Source organism: Ochotona curzoniae, unplaced genomic scaffold (genome assembly GCF_017591425.1).
Source record: "Ochotona curzoniae isolate NIBS_2020 unplaced genomic scaffold, NIBS_Ocur_1.0 scaffold_4683, whole genome shotgun sequence".
In the NCBI taxonomy this organism is placed as follows: domain Eukaryota; kingdom Metazoa; phylum Chordata; class Mammalia; order Lagomorpha; family Ochotonidae; genus Ochotona; species Ochotona curzoniae.
In genome coordinates this window covers 19597436-19622201 of record NW_024467121.1, presented here as the reverse complement: position 1 = coordinate 19622201, position 24766 = coordinate 19597436, and the positions used below count along the sequence as shown (strand labels likewise).

At 42.3% G+C, this 24766-nt stretch overlaps 1 protein-coding gene across 1 annotated transcript in view; it reads left to right on the top strand.

Moving 5' to 3' along the window:
- Positions 1–24766, top strand: part of BEND7 (BEN domain containing 7) — an 82117-nt gene that overhangs the window by 1005 nt on the left and 56346 nt on the right. Inside the window, exon 2 of the mRNA XM_040968302.1 lies at positions 1672–1755. Coding sequence (XP_040824236.1) covers positions 1672–1755 — 84 coding nt within the window. The remainder of the gene's footprint in view (positions 1–1671; positions 1756–24766) is intronic.

Below are 24766 nucleotides of genomic sequence, written 5' to 3'. Positions count from 1 at the left end.
GTTGTTCTTGTAAGGACAGCTCGTTAGATGTCCAAGCCCAAAGCAGAATTGTTGCCAGCCAACATCTTTGCTAGTTAGCTAGGTCGGCTTAGAGAGGTGTTTGAGGCGAGATCACGTAGTAGTCAGGCAACTATCGTTTGAAACAACAACAAAACCAAACCAGCTAGTTCCCGATCATTGAACAGGTGTACAGCGAGCGCTCTCGGAGCTTTTATTTCATTGTGGGAGGGGAAAGTTGGTTACAGCCTCATTTGTGTTCAGTTACTTGTTAGAGTCTAGATGTTCCAGACTTTTCTCAAATTGATCGGAACTGAAGATAAGGGCAGTCTTGACAATGTGACTGTCAAGAGGTATTGTGTTCACCTTAAATTAGAAGCAGGTGACTTTTTCATTGTAATGCCACTGGTCCTACTATTTATTGAGTTTAGACCCACCCTGTTTAAATATCTTTGGATCAACTTGAAGTCAAAGCCAAACCACAGAACCAGTCCACTTTCACTCTGAGGTTGTTCCTAGTGTTGGCATCAGATCCTGGGGCGAGAGGATTGTTTCAGCCACCTGCACAAAGTCACATGTAAACTACTGAAAATTAGAAGACAGTTGCAAGTGATTGGATTTTTCAGACTAAGCTGCTAGCATGTAGATGCGGTAAAACCCACTTCTGATCAGTTTGAAAAACAGTTTAATTGTAGCCATTTTGACATTTTGAGGATCTACCCATAGCTGGCTGTCCTCATTTAGTCTGGATACTGTTTAATGAGAGATGCTTGAAATAGTTTAGGTATTTGAAAATACTCTCTCCTCTATTTTTTTTTTTTTTCTGCAGCAGTGTTGATTCCTCAGTTATTTGTACTTTAAAACTCTCCGCGTGTGCTGAGGACCAGCCAGTGTTGGTGCAATGTGATTCATTCAGGAATGCAGGCTGCTTTTATGTATGACCTCAGGGAACTTACCACTTTATCTTACAAGCGAGAGTGGTTTTTTCAACACTGTCCTGGGAGATCTAAGGCCAGAGAAACAGAAGAGCTGTTAACCGCGAACCTCTGTTTTCAGACCCAGGCGTCCTCCTCCAGAAGGTCGCTAAAGCCTCTGCAGGGGAGTTTTTAAAACACTGTATTGTAAACTTCGATGAACACAGCACATTCTCCCCCCTCCCTCCCCCCTTTTTAAGTTATGAGTTTGATTCTTATCTCTCCAGGTACATTTTTAGAAAATAAAGCATTGTGTATTAAAGTGCAGTGATGAATAAAAAGAAGTACTGCGTGAAGATGAAAATTTTTGCTATATGTAAGATAACAAATCAGTGTTTCTTTCATATGTACTTGCCTCTGTGCTGCTTAGGGACTAAGACATTCTTTTTCCCTGTAAGCCTCCTTGCTGCCTGCAAGAAAAGAAACCCAATAATCGGCATCTGGGGGCAAAATTCACCATGAAAACCATGTGATGAGGCAAAGCTGTTTTCTAAAGTGAAGCTAATATTTCAAGTGTGTGTACATCAGAGTAAGCCAAGTTTTACAGGTTGTTATTATTAAGTACAAATCCTGTGAATCACTGAGTTCTCCAAGTGTAGGATAGCTTATACATTCTGTATAGAGGGAAATCCTAGTCTTTATTGCTTGTTCTTGTCTTGAGGTCATTAGATTGTAATGTTTCCTCATTTTCTCATGCCAGATTATCACCATGAGGTTTATAAGATCTCAGAATTCAGCAATGATGTTAACGGGGAGACCAAAGAGACACAACCCATTTTTTTAGGTAGGTTCCTATGTCAATTAATTTCTCAGCAAAATGGTGTGGCCATTTGCAATTAGGGGGGGAAAAAAAAGATGGTGCAAGAACGGGAAATGTCTGCCATTGCTTAATGTATGACATTCTTTCCAAGACCTTTTATTTTACAGATTGCCAATATATCCCTTATTAACATGGCTAAAAGTTGTAATTTCAGACATAAATGTTTATTAGTGTCTACACACAGTGCTAATTATCACTCTCTCACCGAGCCAGATGCTGACTGTGCAGTTTTGTCGCTCCGTGCTCACCCCATTTACATTGCATATTCGCTGGCATGCTTCACTGGCAATAGTTTGTGTAATTGGGGTATTACATCTTTGACATCTGGATAACAGAAATTCAATTTCCAGGAAGCTGCTATTTGTTTGGTTTTGCTTCTGCCTTGGGTGGGATAGAGGATTAATGTGCTGTCTTATTATAATGTCCCTTCACCTCTGTGGCCTGGTTGCTAATCCTGCCATGACAAAATTAAATTAAATCTACAGTCAAAAAGCAAAAGGAAAATAAAAGTGCAATTGCCTAACCACCTCTTGATAGTGCTAGTTAGCGGTACAGGCTCCTGTCTTCTTGGCGTGGTGCTCCTCTTTCACCAGCATTTTTGATCAAGGAGATAGCCCCACTTTTCTCTGGCCATCTTCATTCCTGGCAGCTCACGTTGTGGATAAGCAGAGCAAATGGGGCATTGCTGAGGCCTTCTGAGAAATGGAATTGCACCAACAGAGGTGTAGATAGGCAAAAACAGCGCCCCTCTCTCCATGAGGGCCTTTGTTAGTGAACTCTGAACAGAAGACTTCAGATGAGCAGTTTGTTGTTTGTAGGTGGAGATCTCCCCGCCACCCCAAATGAAACCATTTGGTGTTTTGCCTGTGAGAATAAGATGCCTGTAAAATCAGAGTGGAGAGTTAATTATGGTGCCATTGGGTTCCAACCTTACCCATCTGGAACACTTCCAACACCAGGTAGTAGGGTGAGAGCCAGGTGCTGCTCAACAGGCTAGCAGAACATGACAGAAAGTCAAGGCACGGGCCACGATTGCCCTGTCACTGAGGATTCAGGTAGCAGGATTGCTGTTCAGACCCTGTGTGGCGTTCCTTCAGAGGAAAACATCCTGAGAGTTAAAATAGAAGGGAAGGTTTAGCAGCGTTCTCATCAACCAGTGAAAGTGTGTGGATCTTTCTACTGGCGTGGGGGCAGGCCGGGGGCGGGGGGGAACTGCTGAAGCCAGGGCTGCTTCCTAGCACCTGTTTACTGTAAGAGAACCCAAATCCAGAAGGTTAATAATCAAATGGAAAGCTGTGACCCAGAAAGAAAATAGCCTTGGATCTTACTCTTTTTAGTTCCCTGAGCTTGGTCAGTTGAAATCCTGTATTTAAGTACCACTTGATCTAAACCATTTGAAATTAAAAAAAAAAAAAAAAGAAAAAAGCCTTCTTTACATTTATCACGCAAATGGAACACCTTGCCCTTCTTCCATAGCCATGTACTTGGAAAGTGGTAAGGATGCTGTAGAATAAGTGAGTTTGAGGATGAAAGACAAGAGGCTTAAGTGCAGGAGGGTGGGAGTACTCAGCAGCCAGTAAGATGTAAACTCTTGAAGTTGGCAAACATTGCTGCTTTCCTTTTCCCTCCTCCGAGTATCAACAAAAGACCAAGTGTGGGCTAGGCTTTCAAAGTGCTTGGTCAAGAAGGCTTTGACTTCAAGAGACAGAAAATTGAACAGCCTGTGGGTGTGCTGTGGGTTGTTTCTCAGTCTGTTGCTCCTTCAGGGGAAAGTCTGATACAGTCCCCAAAGCATATATGTATTTTTTTTCCTCTGTGATCTCTGGCTCAGTTTAACAAAAACACTAAATACGTGATTTCTAAAGCAATTGGGAACCATTTTCTATAGCATCTAAAACTAAGAATTTTTTTTTGTTGACAATGTCATAATTTGTAGTTACTCTTCTCAAAACATGGCTTTAAGTCATGTTTGCTTTGTAAATTGCTAAATTGTATCTATAGTGTTGTTTATTGTGGTGTAGAATTCTCTGAGAAGCTCCTAACATCCAAAGGGCTTTGATACCATAACACCAGAATTATTTCATCTCTGATGAAGTGGTACTAATGCATGCCCCCAAGTATCTTTTGTCTTCAGACCTGTTAGCTTTGATACCATTTGCATCTGTAAGATTAAAGTTGCTGTGCAGTGAGGGGCAGGAGAGTGCTGCAGAATTTGACAGAAGTTCCCACAGCAGATCTGTTTGTTGGAAATGTTTATAGACTGTTAACTAATGTAGCACTACATGGTCAGTAGTAAAATGGTGTGAATGGCTTAGCTAAGTGTTTTGATTATCAGATCACAAAAAGTTACTTTTGATCAGAAAAAGTTACTTTTCTCCGTTGACACTGACTTTCTCAACTGACTGCAATGGGATTGTGGTAAAGGTTTACATGTCATTTGGGGAAAAGCAATTAATTTTCATCAGTTGAACAAGTGTTATGGGGAAACAGTCTTTGAACTCAGCACTTCTCTGGAATGGGAATGGGGATGGGGTCTGGGTAGCCAGAGAAATAGGCACGTCGGCAGTGTGGGGAGGGCACTTGCTCTCAGGATTACAGCACAGTTGGAAGGGATAGGACAGCTTCTTGAAGTGGGGAGCAGTGTTTCGTAACCATAACAGCTACAACGGATTGAGCATTTGCTTTGTGTAAGGCATCAAGTACATGAGTAATCTCATTTACTATGCGAAGCAAACTTGTAAGAGGCATTAGTATTCCCATTTTGTAGATGAGGCTTAGTGATGTTAAGGTCTCCTGTCAAAGGACTCTGTTGCTAAGAAGTGTGTTAGCAGGTTGTCTGGACAGGTTCTACTTAGCTTTAAGCACTGCACCACCTCTGCATGAACAGAAATTAACAAATGTGAACTCTTAGAGTAGGAGCAAAAGGAAAACAAGATAGGTAGGGTGGAGAATACTGCCAAGATCAAATTTTGAACCGTGGGAGAGATTTGAACAGGCAGAGAGGAGTTGGAGAAGATTCTGGGTGGGAAGGGTAATGTGAGCCAAAGCAGTGTGTGTGATAAGCATCCTTGCAATTAGACTTTGAGTAAATGTTGTAGTTCAGTAAACGCTCTCCCATCTGTTATCTCCTGTGATTTTTGCAGTATGCCTATGGGAAGGCTAGGGCAGATATTATTGTTTCCATAATAATGGGAACAAAAACCCAGAGTGAAGCAAGTTGCTCATAAATAGTAGAACTTGGAGTAAACCTAGGTTTTCTGTGTGAAGATCTTTCTTCTTTACCATGGGAAGCTGAAAAGTTTCAAGGAGACCTCACCTGATGGTACAACACTTTTAAGAAATATTTTCTCAGTCTTTTTTCCGCTTTCTCTCTGTCTCTCAAATACACATTTTTAGAAAGGGCTGGGCATTTCATTCAGCAGTTAAATTACCACTTAGGATGTCTGTACCCCATAATGGTGCATTGGGGCTTGAGGCAGGCTTGGTTCTCCATTCCAGCTTTCTGGCAGAGTGGGCTGGGAGGCAGCAGGTGATGTCTCAAGAACTTGGGTTCCTTTCGCTTCCATTGGGAGACCCAGACACAGTTCTGGGCTCCTGGCTTTAGCCCACCCTGGTCCTGGTTGTTGTGGGCTTTTGGAGAGTGAAGCAGCAGACCGAAGATCTCTGTCTTGCTGTCTCTGCAGCAAATAAAGCACGTAAACACCAATTTAAAAGATATTTTAACGAGTCTTTCTTCATACCAGTAATACGAACACTGAATGAAGCCTCTTTTTACACATTGGATTTTAGTTAAGATTTCATTATAGTATACAAATTTGAAGTCTGTTTATTTTTCAGGTGTCCAAGTTCCATTCATTTGTTAATTCCACAAATATTTGTTGAGCTCCTGTTATGTCCATGTCAAGCCCTGTTCTGGATGTTTTCTTTAATATGTAGCTCACACAATTTTCAGTTGATGAAGTACAAGGTGTAGTAGACATGCCAGCTGAACAAAGTGAAGATCTCTGAATTTTTTAGTGGCTTTCTTGATGGCAACTGCCTCAACAAGGTTTCCAAAGACTCCCTCAAAAAACATGCAGCCAAACAACTACATGTTTAATAGAAGAGAGTTAGCCCCTAATCATAGTCTAATTCTTCTCCCTGCAGAAGGGGCCTCTCATCCGAGGTCAAGGACCAGGTTGGCCTTGAAGGGCTAAGGAACTGGAACCCTCCTCTTATGAGGAAGAAGGTCCTGTTGTTTCACCACACCCAGGGCAGGCGTTCCAAGAGTCAGAACCAACTTCAGATAAAATGAAGAGGCCAGAGGGCCATGAGACTGGAAAAGGAGGAACCTTTGCAGTTTCATCCTTTGGAAACAAGAGTTTCACCTCCATTCTTCCCCCTAAAAGCTCTACCATTAGCTTTGTGGCCTCTGTATTCCTCTGTTCTTCATGTTGGATTCCCCCCACTTTTTTTTTTTTTAAGATTTATTTATTTTTATTGGAGAGTCAGACTTACAGAGAGAAGGAATGACAGAGGAAGATGTTCCATCTCTGGTTCACTCTCCAAATAGCCACAACACCCAGAGGTGATCTGATCTGAAGTCAGGAGCCAGAAGCTTTCTCTGGGTCTCTCAGGCGGGTGCAGGGTCCTTGGGACCCTCTTCCACCTCTCAGGCCACAAGTGGAGAGCTGGAAGGGAAGTAGAGCAGCCAGTACTTGAACTGGTGCCCATTTGGGATGCTGGTACTTGCAGGTGGGGGAGTTAGCTAGTAGAGCCCTCACACCAGCCCCCAGATCTCCAATTTTTTTTGTGTGTGTGTGATGGAATGTAGGGGGCATAGGAAACTAGGAGTGGCATTTGGGGTTAGGAATGTGGCCAGTAATACTTGTCATTTAGCAGTAGGTTGCTGTGTCCTGGGAGGCACTATAATAAGAACTTTGTCAATGTTATCCCTTTAATGGCTCCAAGAAAGGTATTGTTATTTCCACTTTAGATGAAGAATTTGAGACACTTACAGAGTTATTCTGTGCCAGAGCCATCATGCAAACCAGAGCCTGTTTCCAACACCATGCCTTCAGCCTCATGACATACCTTGTCCAAATGCACTCCCATATGGAGCTCCCAGTATGTCCAGGGGAGTAGAGCTCTGTGAAGAAAGGTTAAGAGGATCCCTGCACATTCTAGATTTTTCTATGGACCTCTGTAGAACTCTGACATGCCCATAGTCACTGCTTGAAACTCCTCACCTAGATGCCTTCTCAAGTTTCTTTTTTTTTTTTTTTTTTTTTTTCATTCTGAATATATATTTTTTTTTTTTATTGTTCCTTACACTGTATTATGTAGTACAGTTTTATAGGCGCTGGGGATCCCCCCCACCCCTCCCATACCCCTCCCCCCATGGTGGATTCCTCCACCTTATTGCATAACCATAGTTCAAGTTCAGTTGAGATTCATTGCTTGCAAACACATGCCTAGCATAAAGTTCAGCGTCTTATTGTCCAGATAAGTTCAGTGGCCTCTTGGGGAGACCTTCTATGGTCTGAAGATAGGTCTAACAGAGTAAAGATCCGGTCAGTTAAAAGCCCCAACAAGGCCTCAGTATCAATATACAACATTATGGAATTAATTGACATAGTAATGGGTAGACAATATGTTAAAAATAATGCAAGTTCCATTCTTCGAAACATCTGGGTTGAGACAGTATCAATGACAGGTTCAAAAAATAACCAACAATCAAACAAAAAATTACAGGTTAAATCAAGGCAAACATGCAGCATCAGAACTGTATCTGATTACACCGTGAGTCCAGCAGATGGCTTCAGGAAAAGTGACAGGCAGAGGCAAAGTCCAAACTCCTCTCAAGGAAACTTCAACATGGGCGGCCTCTTTAAATATAACTATATCAATGAATGTGTTTCAGTGGGTGTGAAGGCAGGCTTACTTGTTTTAGTTAACACTTGTTGCCTGAAGTTTGGGAGATATTTGTGTTTGGGCCTGAGTAATTTCATCTGTTGAATCGTTACCAATACAGCCGCACCTTTACCTTTCCAGATAGGAAGCTGACACAGTAGTGGGTAGCCTCTTGACTTCTAGTCCTGAACCCTTTTGTTGTTGTTGTTGTTAAGATTTATTTATTTTTCTTGGAAAATCAGATTTACAGAGAGAAGGACAGACAGAAAAAGATCTTCCATCAGCTGGTTCACTCCCTAAGTGGCTGCAATGGCCAGAGATGAGCCCATTTGAAGCCAGGAGCCTTTTCTGGGTCTCCCACGTGGGTACGGAGTTCCAAGGCTTTGTGCTGTGCTCTGTTGCTTTCCCAGGCCACAGTCAGGGAGCTGTATGGGAAGAGGAATAGCTAGGATACGAACCAGCACCCTTATGGGATTGCGAGTATGCAAGGGCAGGACTTTAGCCACTAGGCTACCACGCTGGGCCCAGTCTTGAACGAACTCTTGACCGGAGGCTTGCCTCACCTCTTCCGTTTTTCTCATGTAGATAATCTTTGTAGGTAACTCTTCATCCTCTGCCCTGCACTTCTTGTGGATTCTGGATTCAAGTTTGAATCCTTTAGCTGAGCATTGGTTTCCACAACCTGACTCTGTTTCTCCCTGTCCCTGGAACTTCCCCTGTTTGGCCAGCTTCCTCCCCACGAAAGTAGTACTTCCAGGTAGGAAAGCAGATGAATCAGACGGTGTGGTATTGCTGAGCTGAATCTTTGACCTGGACAAGTTGTGGGTTTTTTTCTACATACCAGTCTGCAGCCTCCTGCCACTCTCAGACTCCTTCCAGTAAAAGCTTGTCTGTGGTATACATTTTTAAAGCTCAATTCAGATATCACCAGGTCTAAGTTTAGAGGAGTCAGAAACCTTTGATTTGAATCTCAGATGAATAGGCAAATAGCACCTTGGACAAAACTCTTGAGGGTTTTTTCTTTATCTTCTCTGATAGAATAATAATGTTGACCATCAGTTGTCTTAGAGTGTGCTGGAAATCCTGTATGATAAAACACTTTTCTGAACTTGGAAACACTGCATTATTTTTATTGCCCCCATCCTCTTGTTCTTCCAAATTAAGGGCTATATTTTCTTCTAAACACACTTTACTACTTAATTATAGCATCATATTTTTCTGGCACTTACCAGGTCCTGACCATGTTTACTTGTTCTTGTGCATGACTCCGTTGTGCTCCAAGTTACCTGTGAATCCCCCCTCCCACTGTTGAAAATGGCCATGCTGATTTCTGACTGTTGATTTACAGCATCTTTCCTGATGGAAATGGTCAGATCCTAGAGGGCAGGTGTGGCCTGGATTCTTTTCTGGATCCTTGGGAGGATCTGGTGACAGTGTTGTGTTAATAATGGCACTTACTGATAAATACTGTTATTTGTTATTTAAACCTGTGACTATATTGGATATAGTTGTACAGGACTCTGAAAATAGACCTTTTTTAATTTGTTGATTTATTTTCTGTTGGAAAGGCAGAGTCACACAGAGAGGAACACTCTCACAAATACACACACACACACGCGCACACACGCACACACACACACACACACACAGATAAATCTTCCGTCCACTTGTTCACTTCTCAAATGGCCATAATGGCCAGAACTAGACCAAGCTAAAGTTAGCAGCAAGGAGTCTCTTCCAGGTCTCCTGTGAAAGTACAGGGTCCCAAGCACCTGAGCTTTCTCCTGTTGCCTTTCCAGGTGCACCAGCAGGAAGCCTGATGGGAAATGGAGCAACCAAGACTGGTTCCCATTTAGGATGCTGGTATCCAGGCAGTGACCTTACCTGCTTTTACCAACCCCTGATCATCATCATCTCCTCCTCCTCTTCTTCTTCCTCTTTCTCTTCTTTTTCCTCCTCTTTTTTTAGATTTATTTTATTCATTTGTGAGGTGGCGTGACAGGAGTGTGAGGAAGAGATCTTCATCCACAAGTTCACTCACCAATGGCTGCTGGGGCTGGTTCAGGCAGAAGGCAGGGCCAGGAACTCTTATCCTGGGTCACCCATATATGTTGTAGGAACCCAAGTGCTTGGGCCATGTTGCACTGCTTTTTCAGGCACCTTAACCAGGAAGCAGAGTGGCCAGAACTGACATTCATATAGGGGTGCTGGTGTTGTAAGAGGCCGTTTCACACGCTGTAACAGAATGCTGATCCCTAAAGGTTCATCTTGAAATAAACCATGTTGCGATTAGACTCATTTATTGAGTCACACTAAAATGTACCTCAGTGAATTTAAAGAAGCTTTTACAGTGTACTAAATTAGAACTTTGAGATTTCTGATGTTGATTTAAGAGCTTCAACCTGAAGCCTTTTAAAAATCTAGGAAAAGATTAAAAAAGAAGAAGAGCTGCCTATGAAAATCAGTGACATGTTGTAAACCACAACTGCAGAATCAGGTGTGTCCCACTTGTCTGTATCCTGGGCACACTGGCACCACCTTGCAGTGGTGCTCTGTGTAGAACTGACCTGTCTGTATACAGCAGTGGACATTGTCCCTTTCTCGGACTGCAGAGTAAAGCTGGAATTAATATCAACAGCAAACCTTAGTGACTGGACCCGGTGCTGGCCAAGTATGAGTGGGACTGAGATCCAGCTTGCAACCTGCTCTCCAAACCCCAGGCATGGGCAGCATCTGACTTTGGTGTACAGTTCAGCAACTGCCCTGTAAATAACAAGTGGCATGTAAGGGATAGCCAACGAAAATGTGTATTGTGAAGAAATTGGGTGGACTTCAAAAAATCTTTTCTCTAGAATAAACTTTTAATTCCAGTTTTCAATGAACTTTTTGAAGTACCTGGTATTGAGATGTTTTAGTTTTCCTATATTGATCATGACTTAACCATTAAAAAAAAATCCAATGGCTTGAGTCGCTACTTAGGACTCCTGCACCCCACATCTGAACACCTGGCTCTGGTCCTGGCTGTGTCACGTTCTGTGCCAGCTTCTTGCTGACGCACACCTCTGGTGGCAGCAATAAGCACCTGTTTCCCTCCCGCCCCTGAGAGAGTTCTGGGCTCCTGGCTTTGACCTGCCTGCCCCTGGTGTCTCCAGACTCATGTGGAGAATTATCCAGCAAATAGAAGTTCTTCTTGGTCTCTTTGCTTTTCAAATAAAATGAAAATAAATAAATAAATAAATAAATAAATAAATAAATAAATAAATAAATAAAAGTTTTTAAATCCCCATGAAGGTTAGAATCCAAGAAAACATATTCCCAATTAAACCTTTTTGGATCGTATAGGAATATGCTTTCCCTTATGGAAGAAAATAGCATAGCTGTCTAGCATAAAGATTTTTGAACCATGTGCTTTGTATCTTGAGATTAAAAATAGAACTAGGGCATTGACATGAAAAATCTGTTATTATTATTATTATTTTTGTAAAGTCAGATATACAGAAAGGAGAAACAGAGGAAGATCTTCATTCAGTTGATTCACTCCCCAAGTGGCCAAAAGGGTTGGGAGCTGAGTCGATCCGAAGCCAGGAACCCAGAGCCTCTTCCAGATCTCCCATGTGGATGCAGGGTCCCAAGGCTTTGGGCTGTCCTCAACTGCTTTCCCAGACCACCAGCAGGGAGGTGAATGGGAAGTGGAGCAGCTGGGATTAGAACCGGCAACCATATGGGATCCTGGCACGTGCAAGGCAATGATTTTAGCCACTAGGCTACTGCACCAGGCCTGAAATCTGTTATTCTTTCAAAGAGCAGATTATTGGAAAGAAAAGAATGCATCGGCAGGTGCAGAGGAGCTAGACAGAGAGGCCTGAACTTGCAGTGATTTCTCCAGGGGGTGCCTTTAGATTTGTTAAGGGATGGAGCAAACTTGGATTCCTCCTCTGTCTGTAGTTCCTTGTCTCATGTTTTGAGATTGGGACCCCATTCCATGAGGTTTTGTCGCCATGACATCTGAGGAGACCTACTGGCTTATTTAGGCTCGTTGTTCACAGTCGATGATTGGATGGCCCATTTGGTTTAGGCATCTGGTGAGACTGGAGGATAGGGAAGGAATGATCACATGGGGAGGGGGAGGGGGAAGGGGAGGGGAGCCAGGCACAGCGTAAGCTTGTATAACCTTCCATTGCACTGAGCTTGTGTCCCCAGGGATCTAAAAACCCGCTGAGCTTATTTGCTAGACCCCCATAGTTGAATCAAGTCTCCACCTTTAATTCACTGACTGTTGGCATTAACACATTAACCATTAACATAAACTTTTTGAGACCAAACTCACAACACATGGGCCTTTAGAGGGTGTCTGGTTATCTAAAGCATTACCAAATTCTTCAGCATGAGCCGCCTCTTGTCCCTCCTTCCAGTTTATTCTTGCCATTTCCCTTTTGACCTCCTATGCTCAGCCATAGGAAGCTGTTTTTCATTCCTAGGATGGCCTTGCTTGCTCACATTTTAAACTAGTGACTTTGGGTTCAGCGACTCTGTTCTTATCACTCTTGTGCTTGGAGTTGCACATTGGCCCCCGCACCCACCTCCATGTCTCTGTCTACCCTTCCTCTTTACCTGGTTCTCATCCCGTAAGATTCCAAGTTGATGAGCTGTTTTCAGGTAGTCATCATGAATTCCTGACCCGCCTCCCCAACCACAGCGGGCTGTATCTCTTAAAGCAAAGCTATCACCAGTGTACTTATTTCTCTCCCACCAGATTGTAAGCTCCCTAAACAGCATGTCTGTGTCTCTGCTGCTCAGCCCTATGTCAGGCAAACATCAGTAAGTACCTGATGAATGTCTGAAAGAGGAGTTTGATTTTAAACTTCATATTAAGTGCTGAAATCAGCTAGCTTGAAACTTCATTATTCAGCCCTTTTAGCTCTAACCTCTCACCCAGGCTTAGCTGGTGAAAATATATCCTAGTTGCTAAGTGGACCTGATCAGGAATAGAACATGGCAACACTACCAGTGCTTTCTATTTTATTGGTTTAATAGGATCCTCCCCTCTTTTAAAATCTAACTCTGAAATAGGATGCACTGCTTGTGTCCCTTTGCATGTCCCCGCCTCCTCCTGGCCCTGGCCCTGGGTCTTACAGAGTCGAACTGCACAGTGTGAAGGCGCCCCTGGAATCCCACAACACTGACCCTGGCATCTGCTCTGCTCTTCTCTCCGCCTAAAATGACCCCTGCTGCCTTTGCCTGCTTGATCCTCCTTTATTTAGCCTTCTGGTCTCAGCTTGAATTTCTGTAGGGCAAGACTCTGGATTTTCAGTGTTTCCTGTATTTTTTAGCATGATACTTGGTTCACAGTTAATCCTTAATAACAATTTTTGAATAAATAAGTGGGTACCATGTAAAATCTAAATTGCCACCAGTTATCAGCTAATGTGAGCAGACTGTTCTGTTAAATTGAAACAGGCTTCGTGTGCAGACCTGTCCCATGCAATTCACAAGGTTTTTATCACACCTTGAAGTATTGGCAGTGTAGATATCCATCAATGTCAAAAGCACCCCATAGAGACATTGTGACCCTCAAAAGCACCACCTATGTATGTACATACCGGTGTTTGTACAGGATCACTCATGGGCAATTTAGCTTCAAACTGAAAAACTACAGTTGTGTCATTTAATGATGAGAACGGGCTCTGAGAAATGTTTACTTAAACCGTTTTATCGCCATGCGATCATCTTCGAGTTCTTTCGCGAGCTAAGATGGCTACCATGTGCTAGACAGTGGACAGTGGAGCCACCATTGTATATGGCCCTCACTGACCGAAAAGCCCTTTCACAGTATGTGAGACTATGCTGTTGCCATCAACTAAATGCCTTTCTGTAGCCCATTGTGTGAAAGGTACCAGTAGGAGAGGGGAAACAAATGAGAGACTGTGGTAAACCACTTCACCACATGATGAGGGAGAGGCCAAAGAGCACATGCCATAAATGGCCAAATTCCTGTACCGTCTTTCCATACCAAAGTTGGCTTATTATATGAGTGTTTGATAATATATTTGTAAATGATTGCAAAGTTTACACACATTTCTTTTCATTGTCCTAGTATCCTTGTAAATAAGAATGCATAAAATTGTTTTCTTAGTATTACATCTTCTTTCCAAATATATACAAATATACTGTATTATTTGAAATCCACGGTTTTACAATATTTTATAGTTGGAAATCAGATTTTACATCTGAAAGGTTAATGGAGAAAACTAATTATTCTATCTGGTAACCAAATGTGTGATGAGACATTTGTCTCTGTAATTAACAGCAAGGAACTTTTATAGTTTCATAAAATTGAATGCTACATAGAATATTCTGTGAGCATTTGTTTGGATGAGGTGTCCAAAACAGAGATGTTTATGGATGATATAAAGTTGAACTGAAATGTAATGCAGGTGTCTGTGCATCTCACAGCATTTCTCATTGTTGAAATGGAAGCCAGAAGATTAATAACTTTACTTTGTCATGATAAAATAAGTAATGTGTTCTTGGAACAGTGGTACGGTACATAAGTTACTCAGTAATTCCAAGAATTTATTCTGTTCCAGGAATAATATCCTTAACAATTTAGTTTTACAGAAAAAGTTGATGCAACATAATAGACTATGGAGTTGCCTGTATGGTTAATGGAGTTATATCTCAAATATGACTTTACACCCACATATGAAATGTAAAGAACCCCACAAAAAATGCAAGGTTAAGGTACAGCTTAAAAGTAGGAAGTCAGGAGATGCAAAAGTTAAGGTCCTTCAGTGCACATTAACTCATTCTCATTGCACATACATAATTTTTTTCGATTACTAGCAAGACTTTAATGGGTACCTTAATATGCATGGCATGATATATGGCTGAGGAGTTGCTGCAGGAACATTAGCTTTAGCATTTCTCCATGGGTTTGATGTTGTGAATGCTGCTCTGGGAGAGACCCTGGTACTGGAGCTCCTGGGAGTGGGGGCTATGTGGTCCAGATCTGAAGCAGCTTCCCTCTTGGTTCCCCCCATTTGCTCTGGGCAAGCAGTGTTGTCATTGGTCAAGCAGGGAAAATTACACTCCCAGTTGTTGCCTTTGATGAACTGGGAAGGAGGGAGGAGATGCATTCCTTGGAGAAAGCTTTGGTAAGAAGACATGATGGTGTATAGGCACCAAATGGCCTCTACTTACCAATCTCTCTTCCCCTCCCAATTCCTTAGAAAGGGGAATTTTTTTTTAACATGTGAAGGTTTGAGTGTACTTCATGCGCATCAGTATTATTGGCTCTTTATTTTTCTAGTTTTACTATTGTCTTCCCATTATGTCTGTTACTAGAATTTATTTATTTTCCTATTTATTTTGTGGGTATTTCTTGAGGAGTCACTAGTACCAGACTGGAAGTTTTGAAAATCCACTAGGCTGTGATTAGGTAAATCAAAAGTTCTATGGGAACACAAAACAGCAAGGCCTCACTCAACAGGCCTCCGGGATTAAAGAGTATGACTCTTGAGAAAATGACATTTTGGTAGAAATCTTAAGGATGGGGGTAAGGCTAAGGATGCAGAAGGGGCAGCCTACATGGACACCAGGGCCTGAGAGCACTTCTGCACAATTATTAGGTCTTCAATTCTGTCTGGAGTTGAGGGCCCTCTGGCTGCACAAGACGGTCTAATTAGATTCCGATTGAATTGTTCTGAAGGCAGACCTGGCACTGGTGTTTTTTGCAAACTTTCCAGGTGATACTAAAGTGCAGCCAAGTCTCAGAGCCCCACCCCCTTTAGAATAAGGGGGGATGTGGCAAGAGCTGAGATTGGAGAACTAGGCAAGGAGGCCAGATGTGGGGAAAGGTCTAGGGAGACAGGGACTAAACTCAGGTCATTGGCATTCCATAGAGGTACACGATATAATTAGATTTGCATTTTTGAAAGATCACTCTAGCTTCAGGGTAGAATATAGATTGGAGGGGAGTGATACTGAAGGCTTTTGGCAGTAGCCCCATCAAGTGATAATGGAAATGGGGTGGTGGCAGAAGAGAACTGAAAGGATTCTAAAGTAATTTAGAAGTTATAAAAAGCAGGACTCAGTGATTAATGTGCTGTGAGAGGGAGGGGAATAGGGTTAACTCTCAGATATCTGGCTTGGACAGCCAAATTGGTGGTACCTTTTACAAAGGCTTGTGGATGGCTGTGGATGAAGAGATGTTTGAGTTGCAGTTCTTGTAGGTTCTAGAACCAGGGATAGAGGGTCAAAAGATCCAGAAAGAGTGTGCCTAGGCAATGTCCTGAAAGAACATCAAAGGCAGGGTTTTGTATACAAGTAGTGTGACCTGTAAGTGGGTCCTGGTATTGATTTCATGGATTATCAGTAATGTTGACTGCCACAACAGTAATAATCAAGAACAGAAGTTGTTTCTCTATGTGTGTTCTGGGCCATCATGAAGCACTCAACCTGTGAACCATGGTCAGAGCAGTTTGGAAGCCAGCTATGTAAGCCTCCATTCCCTTACCCAGAGGCTTCCCTCTAGTCTCACTCAGGCAAGGCTTTCCCTATGCAGATGTTCTTGGGCCCAAAGTTATCCAAGTTCTTTGATTCTGTTAGAAGGAAAAGGCATTAAAAATGTTCATTTTTCATCATCATTACTATTATTTACATTGAATATGAGACTGAAGCAGCATATGTATTTATGTAATTTGCAATACTTAAAAAATTTAAATGACCAAAAAAACATAACACAGCTAGTACTTAATCATGTTTGCACTTATCTGATCCATGATGAAGATGTGTAAATAGCATATAAGGGAGTCTTCAGATGACATTGAAAAGGATATCACTTTCCAAGCAGTAGATTATAAACATTTTATCTCTGATTGAATGAAGGTAGGATTTTGGTTACACAATATTGCCACAGGAATTTGCAAGCAGCTCTTCATTGACAATCTTGTTACGGTTTTTCTATGTGACTTGTCAGCCCCTGAAGACTATAGCTTTATGTTTTATAAAATCACCAACTGAAATTCATATTCTGCTTTCTGCTGTTTCAATCTTAGGGTTTTGTGGAAATAGCAGGATTCGTGTGAACTGAGTTTCTCATTTAAAAGGAACTATCTGATTGGCATTGTTCTTAGTCAGGAGCAGTGCAGCCTCTAAGCTAAATCCCTGAAGAGATAATTGAGTCCTGTTATTCTGTTGATTCCACCATGTCTGCCCGCAGAGTTAGATGGTTCAGGTGCTGTCTAGTTCAGACAGCACCCATGTCATGTTAACACAGCACTCTGGATACACCCCAGCTTGACTGTGTTGTGAATGGAGTCCCCAGAGCTACTTCGTTTAGGGTTTAGTAGTATGGTGACATGCACAGCTGGGAGCCTGATGCTTCCCATTCGAGTTCTTGCCCTCAGAATCTTCTTTTTATTCTGGTAAGATATACAGATAGGGCCCAGCGCAATGGCTCAGTGGTTAAATCCTCACCTAGCATGCTCTGAGATCCCATATGGGCACCAGTTCGTGTCCCAGCTGGGCCACTTCTCATCCAGCTCCCTGCTTACAGGCTTGGAAAGCAGTATAGGATGACCCAAAGGCCTTGGGATCCTACACCTGCGTGGGAGACTCAAAGGAAGCTCTCGGCTCCTTGCATTAGATTGGCTCATTTCTAGCCATTGTGGCCACTTGGTGAGTAAACCAGAGGATGGAAAAATCTGACTTTCCAATAAAAATAAATAAAGTATTTAGAAAAAGAAAGATGTACACATAAATATTCAAGCCTCTCCACTTGTTCTCAGTAAGTGATGGCTTTACCACTCTCTGGCCTAAATATACCCCAATTCCTTCTACAGCTACTTGCCTTGCAAGAGGTATTAACCAGCGTTGTGTTTACCCTAGGGAAATATCCCCAAGGGAGGAGTGTTGTGGTACAGTGGGGGTAAATTGCTGCTTGGCTAGCCCACATCCCACATCAAGGTGCATCAAAGGCATCGAAGTGCCTCATCTGAATTCTGGCTGCTCCGGTTCCAATCTAGATTCCTGCTAATGTGCAGCCTGGGAAGCAGTGCCTGTACCCCCTATGCCACAGTGCTCCCTGAGTTATTTATTCATAATTTATTTACCTTATGAATTATTTGTTCATATCTTTTGCCATTCTCTCATTATTAGGATTTGTCTCTTTATTGATTTATAAGATCTCCTCATTTGCTTGAGATTTTAGCTCTGTGTTTGATCACTTTTGAGCATTACCTGAAGTGGTGGTCTTGGACCTAGTTAGACCTAGATGGATGATATTACTCATCAGAGGGAAGTTGGCAACAATGCTGTATCGTAAAACAGGACTTGGTTTCTGCATAGTATAAAACATTTAAGGGAGGCCAAGTAGATAAACTTTTAATTAGTTAGACAGTTCTAGCGATATTGTGTCATTCTCTTACAGAAAATCTCCATTGATTTCCTATCACAGTCAGGGAGATCAAAGCGTCAAGGTCCTTATGACTTTTTGGATTTTATTTTTCCCATTGTCTTGGCTCCAGCTGAAGTAGCTTGTTGACTGTTGTTCATGCTCTCTCTAGAGCCCACAAGCTTTGTTCAGTGCTGTTCCTTCTTTGCTCCTCCCTTGAGTATCCATGGAGTCCCTAGAATGTTTGATTGACCACTTCAGTACTTACCATCTTTACGAAGCCGGCCACAATCTTTCCAGTTTAGAGTGTCATTTCCTTTTAATCCCCCAAAACCCTTGTCAGACAGTTTCTGAGGCATTTTTCACAAACTACCCTGGTTGTGTGTGTCTAGTCATGGACACTAGAAATGGAAGTCAGGTAAGAGTTGACTGACAAGCCTCAGACCTTGCCTCTGAATGGCCCGGCCCATTCTTCCTTGAACCAGCACTTTGAGCTGACAAACGTATGACTGAATAACCAGTGTTGTTCTGGGGCGATGGAAACTGCATGGCATGGTGGTAGGTAATTGCTTTAAAATTAAACACAAAAAGAGCATAGTATAATATTTGCATTTATTTTAAAGATAAACATAAGAACATTGAAGGAAAGTGTCTGTTTCTTTTCCACTCCTAGAGCCCTGCACCTAAACTTTTCATAGATGTTTATCCTCTTTTGTTTTCCAGTGTTCCTTGAGGGACTAGTTTGAGAAGGGTCTGACAGCCCATTTTGAATCAGTCTTCTTTCTTCATTGCCTGGTGTTCTTTTTCTGCTTTTGGCCCTAAGAATCTATCTCATTTTTTTTTTTTTTTCTGCCTTGAAGGCCTATTTTCCAGGTAGGAAAATGACATTCTCCTTAGTAACTGCCCTGGCTTCACATCCTTCAAGCTGTGATTGAAAAGAACTGCAGCCTCCTGCCCTGACAGCAATTGACCCATGCTGATTATGCCTGACCATTCATTAGAAGGGAGGTGTGGCATTCTTAGGGTTATTTGTATATTCATTCTCTCCTCCATACTGCATGCTGTACTCCAGAAAGGAAGGCACTTTCTTAGAAATATGTTCTATTTATTTTTTGTTCATACAATATTCATGTTTACTAGTAGTACAATATATATTTATCAAGTAGACGACTGAATCCAAACTGTGTAAATAGATTTGAAAAGAACTTTCTGAGTTATCCCCTAAATGTGAGTGCCATGTGTCTTTTGGACTGCTCAGTTATTTTTCACCTGTAATTTTTGGCTGAACAGAGTCTTGCTCAAACATGTGACAGCACATTCATAGTCTAGATAAACTCCTTATCAGTGAGGTGATTGTATAGCCATCTTTTTTTTTTTTTTTTCCGTTTTCCTCTTCAATGGCATTCAAACTATGCTGTGTGGAACCCTCAGAAGTCTTGAAGGTACTCCAGGGAGTGTTGTAGGAATCTGGGTTCTGACACACCCTCTCCAACAGAACTTTGCTCTTTACTTATTGGGGATCCACTTAAGATTGCATTGAAAATAGGACTCGCTTGGGAAGCCATTGCCATGTGTTCCAGAAACACTTGCTTTTCAGACTTTTTCACACTTTTTTTCTTTTCTGAGTTAGAATCCTCATCTTGTGTGTCTGTTATAAACACGACAGTTGTCCTGAGGGCTGCCCCTTGGGGCCCTGCTAGTATGGGTGTGGGGTGAGGGTGCCAACCTCAGGTCCTCTCAAGTCTACTTCAGATTCCTTTTGTTTTAGCTCATGCCTTAAGATGTGTGCTGAAGAAAGAGAGACCAGAGGCGTGAAGGGTTCGTCTCATTTCTCCTGCCTTTTCTTTACTTGCTGTCATTTAACGAGACAATACAGTCTTTCCTGTAACATGGCTCCCTGCCAACCTCTGTGAGTTTTGAGAGAAAATACTTTGGACCATGTACTGTAATCCTGGTCATCTTATTTTTTCTTACTGCTGCACTCAATTTTTCTCTTATTCTTTTTAGCATGCCATTGCCTGAAAATTTCCAGGTGTTTTTACACTTTTTAAAAAAAGGACATTCAGTGTTGTGCAGCCATCACCACTCTCCAGTTGCAGACAGTTCAAACAGATGTGCATTCTTACTGTACCTCTTATGCAGGTGTATCTGCACTCTATTGCTAGTGTTTACCAACTAAAAGGAAAGGAAGCTCCTTAGTGGAAGATATGTTTTCTATCTGTTTTTTCTTTGTTGTTAAAGAACAATATCCTACTTATAATGGTCTGTGGTATATTTGAAATGAATTAAGTCACACAGTAGCTATTTATTTCTTTGTGAAGCCACCTAAGCTCCTTTAACTTTTTTTTCTTCTTTTAATCTTTTTTTATTAATATGATTGTCCTTTTTTTAAAGATTTATTTATTTTTTATTGGAAAGTCAGATTTACAGAGAGAAGGAAAGACAGAAAGATCTTTCATCTGCTGGTTCACTCCCCAAATGGCCACAATGCTGGAGCTGAACTGATCCAGAGCCAAGAGCTTCTTGCTGGTCTGCCACGTGGATGCAGGATCCCAAGGCTTTGGGCTGTCCTCACCTGCTTTACCAGGCAACAAGCAGGGAGCTGGATGGGAAGCAGAGCAGGGACATGAACCGACACCCATGTGGGGTTCCAGTGCATGCAAGGTGAGGAGTTTAGCCACTAGGCTATTGAGCCAGGCCCTTTTAATCTGGTTTTAACTTACACATGTACGTGTTTATGGGATATCAATATACGTATACATCATGTAATGTCCCAATCAAGGTAAACATATCTATCTTAACATGTGTCATGTGTTCATGTGAAAACATTCAAAATCCCTTCTTCTTTTATTGACTTTTTCAGTGTCGTCTCAAGTTCCCCCTGGTTTCTTTAAAACTAGGTAAAAGAGGACATATTAATGTAGTAAAAAGCTGACCAATACTGAGTGTAGTGGAAAGATTCTTAAAGATTCCATCAACCCAGTGTGCTAAGGCAGGTCCCCCATCATGGCACCCTGCAGATGGATTTGATATTGGATCAGGAGAAAAAAGTTGCTTCTGACTAAGCTGATCGGTATTTCCCTCAGGGAGCAGGAGTTCAAGAGGAATGGGTTTGATTGACTTTATCAGTTTGGAAACAAATGAAGTCATATCTCCTTTATTATTTATATGAATGCTTTGAACTCTCTATGTGCTATCTTATTAGGAAATCTAGTATCTCCTTATTAAGGTATCCTCCATCCCTGAACTTTTAGTGACCCTCAGAGGCTTCCTCAGTTGAGAGAGACCAGCCTGCTAAGGAAGTAGGACTGGAATGCTACTTCATGGTCAGCTTCACACATCCCACAGCTGTGTTTCCAAGTGTCTGCTTATTGTCTACAAAACAAGGCTCGTTATGTTTCCACTACTCTGAAACCTTTTCCTTTGTTTTTTCCCCATGTTTGTTGATTTTATTACTTGAAAGAGTGACTGAGAGGGAGAGAAGGAGGGAAGAACAGAAAGACACATCTTTCATCTGCTGGTTCATTCTCCAGATGCTAACAACAGCTGGGGCTTGGACAAACAAAGCCAGGAGCCTAGACTTTATTGAGTTTCCCCACAAGGTTGGCAGAGGCCCAAGCCCTCGAGCCATTGTCTGCTGCTTTGCAGGTGGCATTAGCAGGGAACTGCCTCGGAAGCAGAGGTACCCAAGCTTGGACTGGCCCTCTGAGAAGGAGTGTAGATGTCCTTGGTAGTGACAATCTGTGCCACAATGCCTACGCCTGTGACATCCTAGTTCTAATTTGCATGGCTGCCGTTGGGATCCACTCCATCACCTCAGCTAGAGACTTTGAAGTTAACCTTTTATTGATTTTTCTTGTCACTGTCCTCACCCCATCCTCATATCCAGTTGATCACCAAGACCATTTAATTAAACTCCTTCAATACCTCTTTTCTCTGTCCTCTCTCCATTTGTACCCTCAAATCTCAGGAAAGACTGTCATCACCATGTAGCCTTTAGCAATAACGTTCTAGTTCAGTTTCTCCCCACACTAGTTTTCTTGTAATTTCAAAAGAATTATTTTTCTGAAGGACAGATCTGATTTTTTGCTATCCTTATATTAAAAGTGATAGTGGATTTAAAATGATCTAATGTCTCCATTGGCTTCTTGTTCCTTAACTTGGCATGTTAAGAGCCTTGATGGGGTTCTTTTCACCTGTCTATCTAGCCTTTTCACCTGTCTATCTTTTGTGAACCTCAGGCTTCTGGCACGCAGCAGTGCTGCTCAGGACGGGGAATAGAAGGTGATACAGGTTTAGGAGGCTGCTTTGGAGGCACAGAGAATGATGTTTTGAGGAGCCAGAAGGAAGCCAGATTATTGTCTCCAGCCTGGAGAAATGAGAAACTGAGTTCACTTTCATGCAGAGGGGAAAGGGGGAAATAGGGTCTTCATGAAAGAGTTGGGTTTGAGTCCAGCAGGGAAGCTAGAAGTGCCATCTGCAGATAAGAGGCCAATTTGCTAACTTAACGTGCTAGTCTCTCATTGTCAGAATGAAACACCAGAGGCACAATACTTCACCAAGATTTATTTTGACCTGCCATCTTGGAGGTGCAAGGGGTCTAGCAGTCTCATATGAGTTAGCCTTCTTCCTGACAGTCCTTAGGTAGGGAGGAGCATCACACAGCAAGTGACTGGGAATGTGCTTATTGCTCAGTGTCCAGTCTCCCTTTTCATTTTATTTATTTTTGTTTGAAAGATGGATGTACAGAGTGAAAGAGAGACAGAAAGAAAGATATTTCATCCACTGGTTCACTCTCCAAATGGCCTTAGCAGCCAGAACTGAGCTGATCAATAGCCAGGAGCCAGGAGCCAGGAGCCAGGAGCTTCTTACAGGCCTCCCACATAGATACAGGGTTCCAAGGCTTTGGACCATTCTCTGCTTCTTTCTCAGGTCATAAGTAGGGAGCTGGATAGGGAATAGAGCAAATGGGGCATGAACTGGCACCCATATGATATGTCGGCCTTGGAGGTGGTGGATTAGCCTGTTGAGACTTAGTATCAGCCTCTCTTTATTTTATTTAAATCAAAGAGAGCAGAGTGATGGGATGGAAGGTGTTGAGGAAAGGAAGAAGAGAGAGGGAGAGTATAAGCACACTCGTGAGAGCAAGCACTCCTATCCACAGGCTCACTCTTCAAATGGCCATAACAATCAGGGCTAGGCCAAGCCACAGCTGGGAGCCAAGCACTTTCTCTGGATCTCCAGTGTAGGTGACAGGAGCTGAGCACCTAGTCCATCTTCCAGAGCTTTCCCAGGCACATTAGCAGGGAACTGGATTGGAAGCAGAGTAGCTGAGATTCTAGTTGGTATTCTGATGTGAGATACTACAATTGCTAGCAATGGCTTAATGTGCAACACCACAACAGACACCGTTCTCCCTCTTTTTACAAAGCCACCAGGGTTTGATCAGTCAGTTCTAGAGGGGTCTGTCTGAATGGTCTTATCCAATCCTAATAACTTCATAAAGATTTCATCTCTAAACACCATAGTTGGACTAAGTTTCTACCCTTCCCATTCCTTGTGATAGACATTACGTTTCAATGCATGTAATAAAGCTCTGTGGAACACTCAAGCTATATCCAAACCATAGCACTGGGGTTCTGAGGCACCCAGTTATAAGAGAGAAGGGTCAGAAGGATGGGACAAATCAGCAGTGTTTTTCAGATCAGTAAGTTGTCATAACGGGATTTGGGTAAAGGATGTTAAGTGATGGGAGCCAGGGGAGAGTTCCTTTTTACTCGTCCCTGATAATCTTTATATTTCTGGGGCCTTAGGAGGGACTTGATAAATGTTTATTGAATAAATTATTTGTGGTATTTTTAAAAGAATTTATTTGTTTTTGTTTGAGAGGCAGATTTTACAGAGAAGGATAGACAGAGAGAAAAGACCTTCCATCCATTGGTTCACTCCCCAGATGGCTGCAATGGCTAGAGCTGAGTTGATCCACAACTGAGAGCCAGGAGCCTTTTCCAGGTCTCCCACATGGGTGCAGGGACCCACCCCAGGACTTGAGCAATCCTCTACTTCTTTCCCAGGTCATAAGTAGGGACCTGGATGGGAAGTAGAGCAACCAGGAATAGAATCAGCACCCTTATGGGATGCCAGCACCACAGGGTCGAGGATTAGTCTGCTGTGCCATCATGCCAGCTCCTGTTGTGGTACTTTGTCACTCATATTTTTGTTAATTTAGTGATGCATTTTCTCTGGACTTCATTTGGTTTTTCTTAAGCCTTTTTTTCCCCCCAACTAATTAAGAAAGGCTTATTGTAGGGTCAGTGTTGTGGTGCACTGGGTTAAGCCATTGCTTTTGACACTGGTGTTTACACATGAGGACTGGTACAAATCCCAGATACTCCAGTTCCATTCCAGCTCCCTACTTAAAACCTGGGAAGGCAGTGGAAAATGGCTTTCATCCTTGACTGCCTGCGCCCATATAGGAGACCTGGCAGAAACTCCTAGCTCCTGACTTCAGACCAGCCCAGCTTCAGCCATTGCTGCCATTTTGGGAATGAATCAGTGGATGTAAGACCTCTCTTTCTGTTTCTCTCTCTCTCTGTTTCTGCTTCTCTGTCTCTCTAATATATTCCTTTCAAATAAATTAATAAACATTTTTAAAAGCTTATAGAATGCCTACTCTACATCAATATCAGT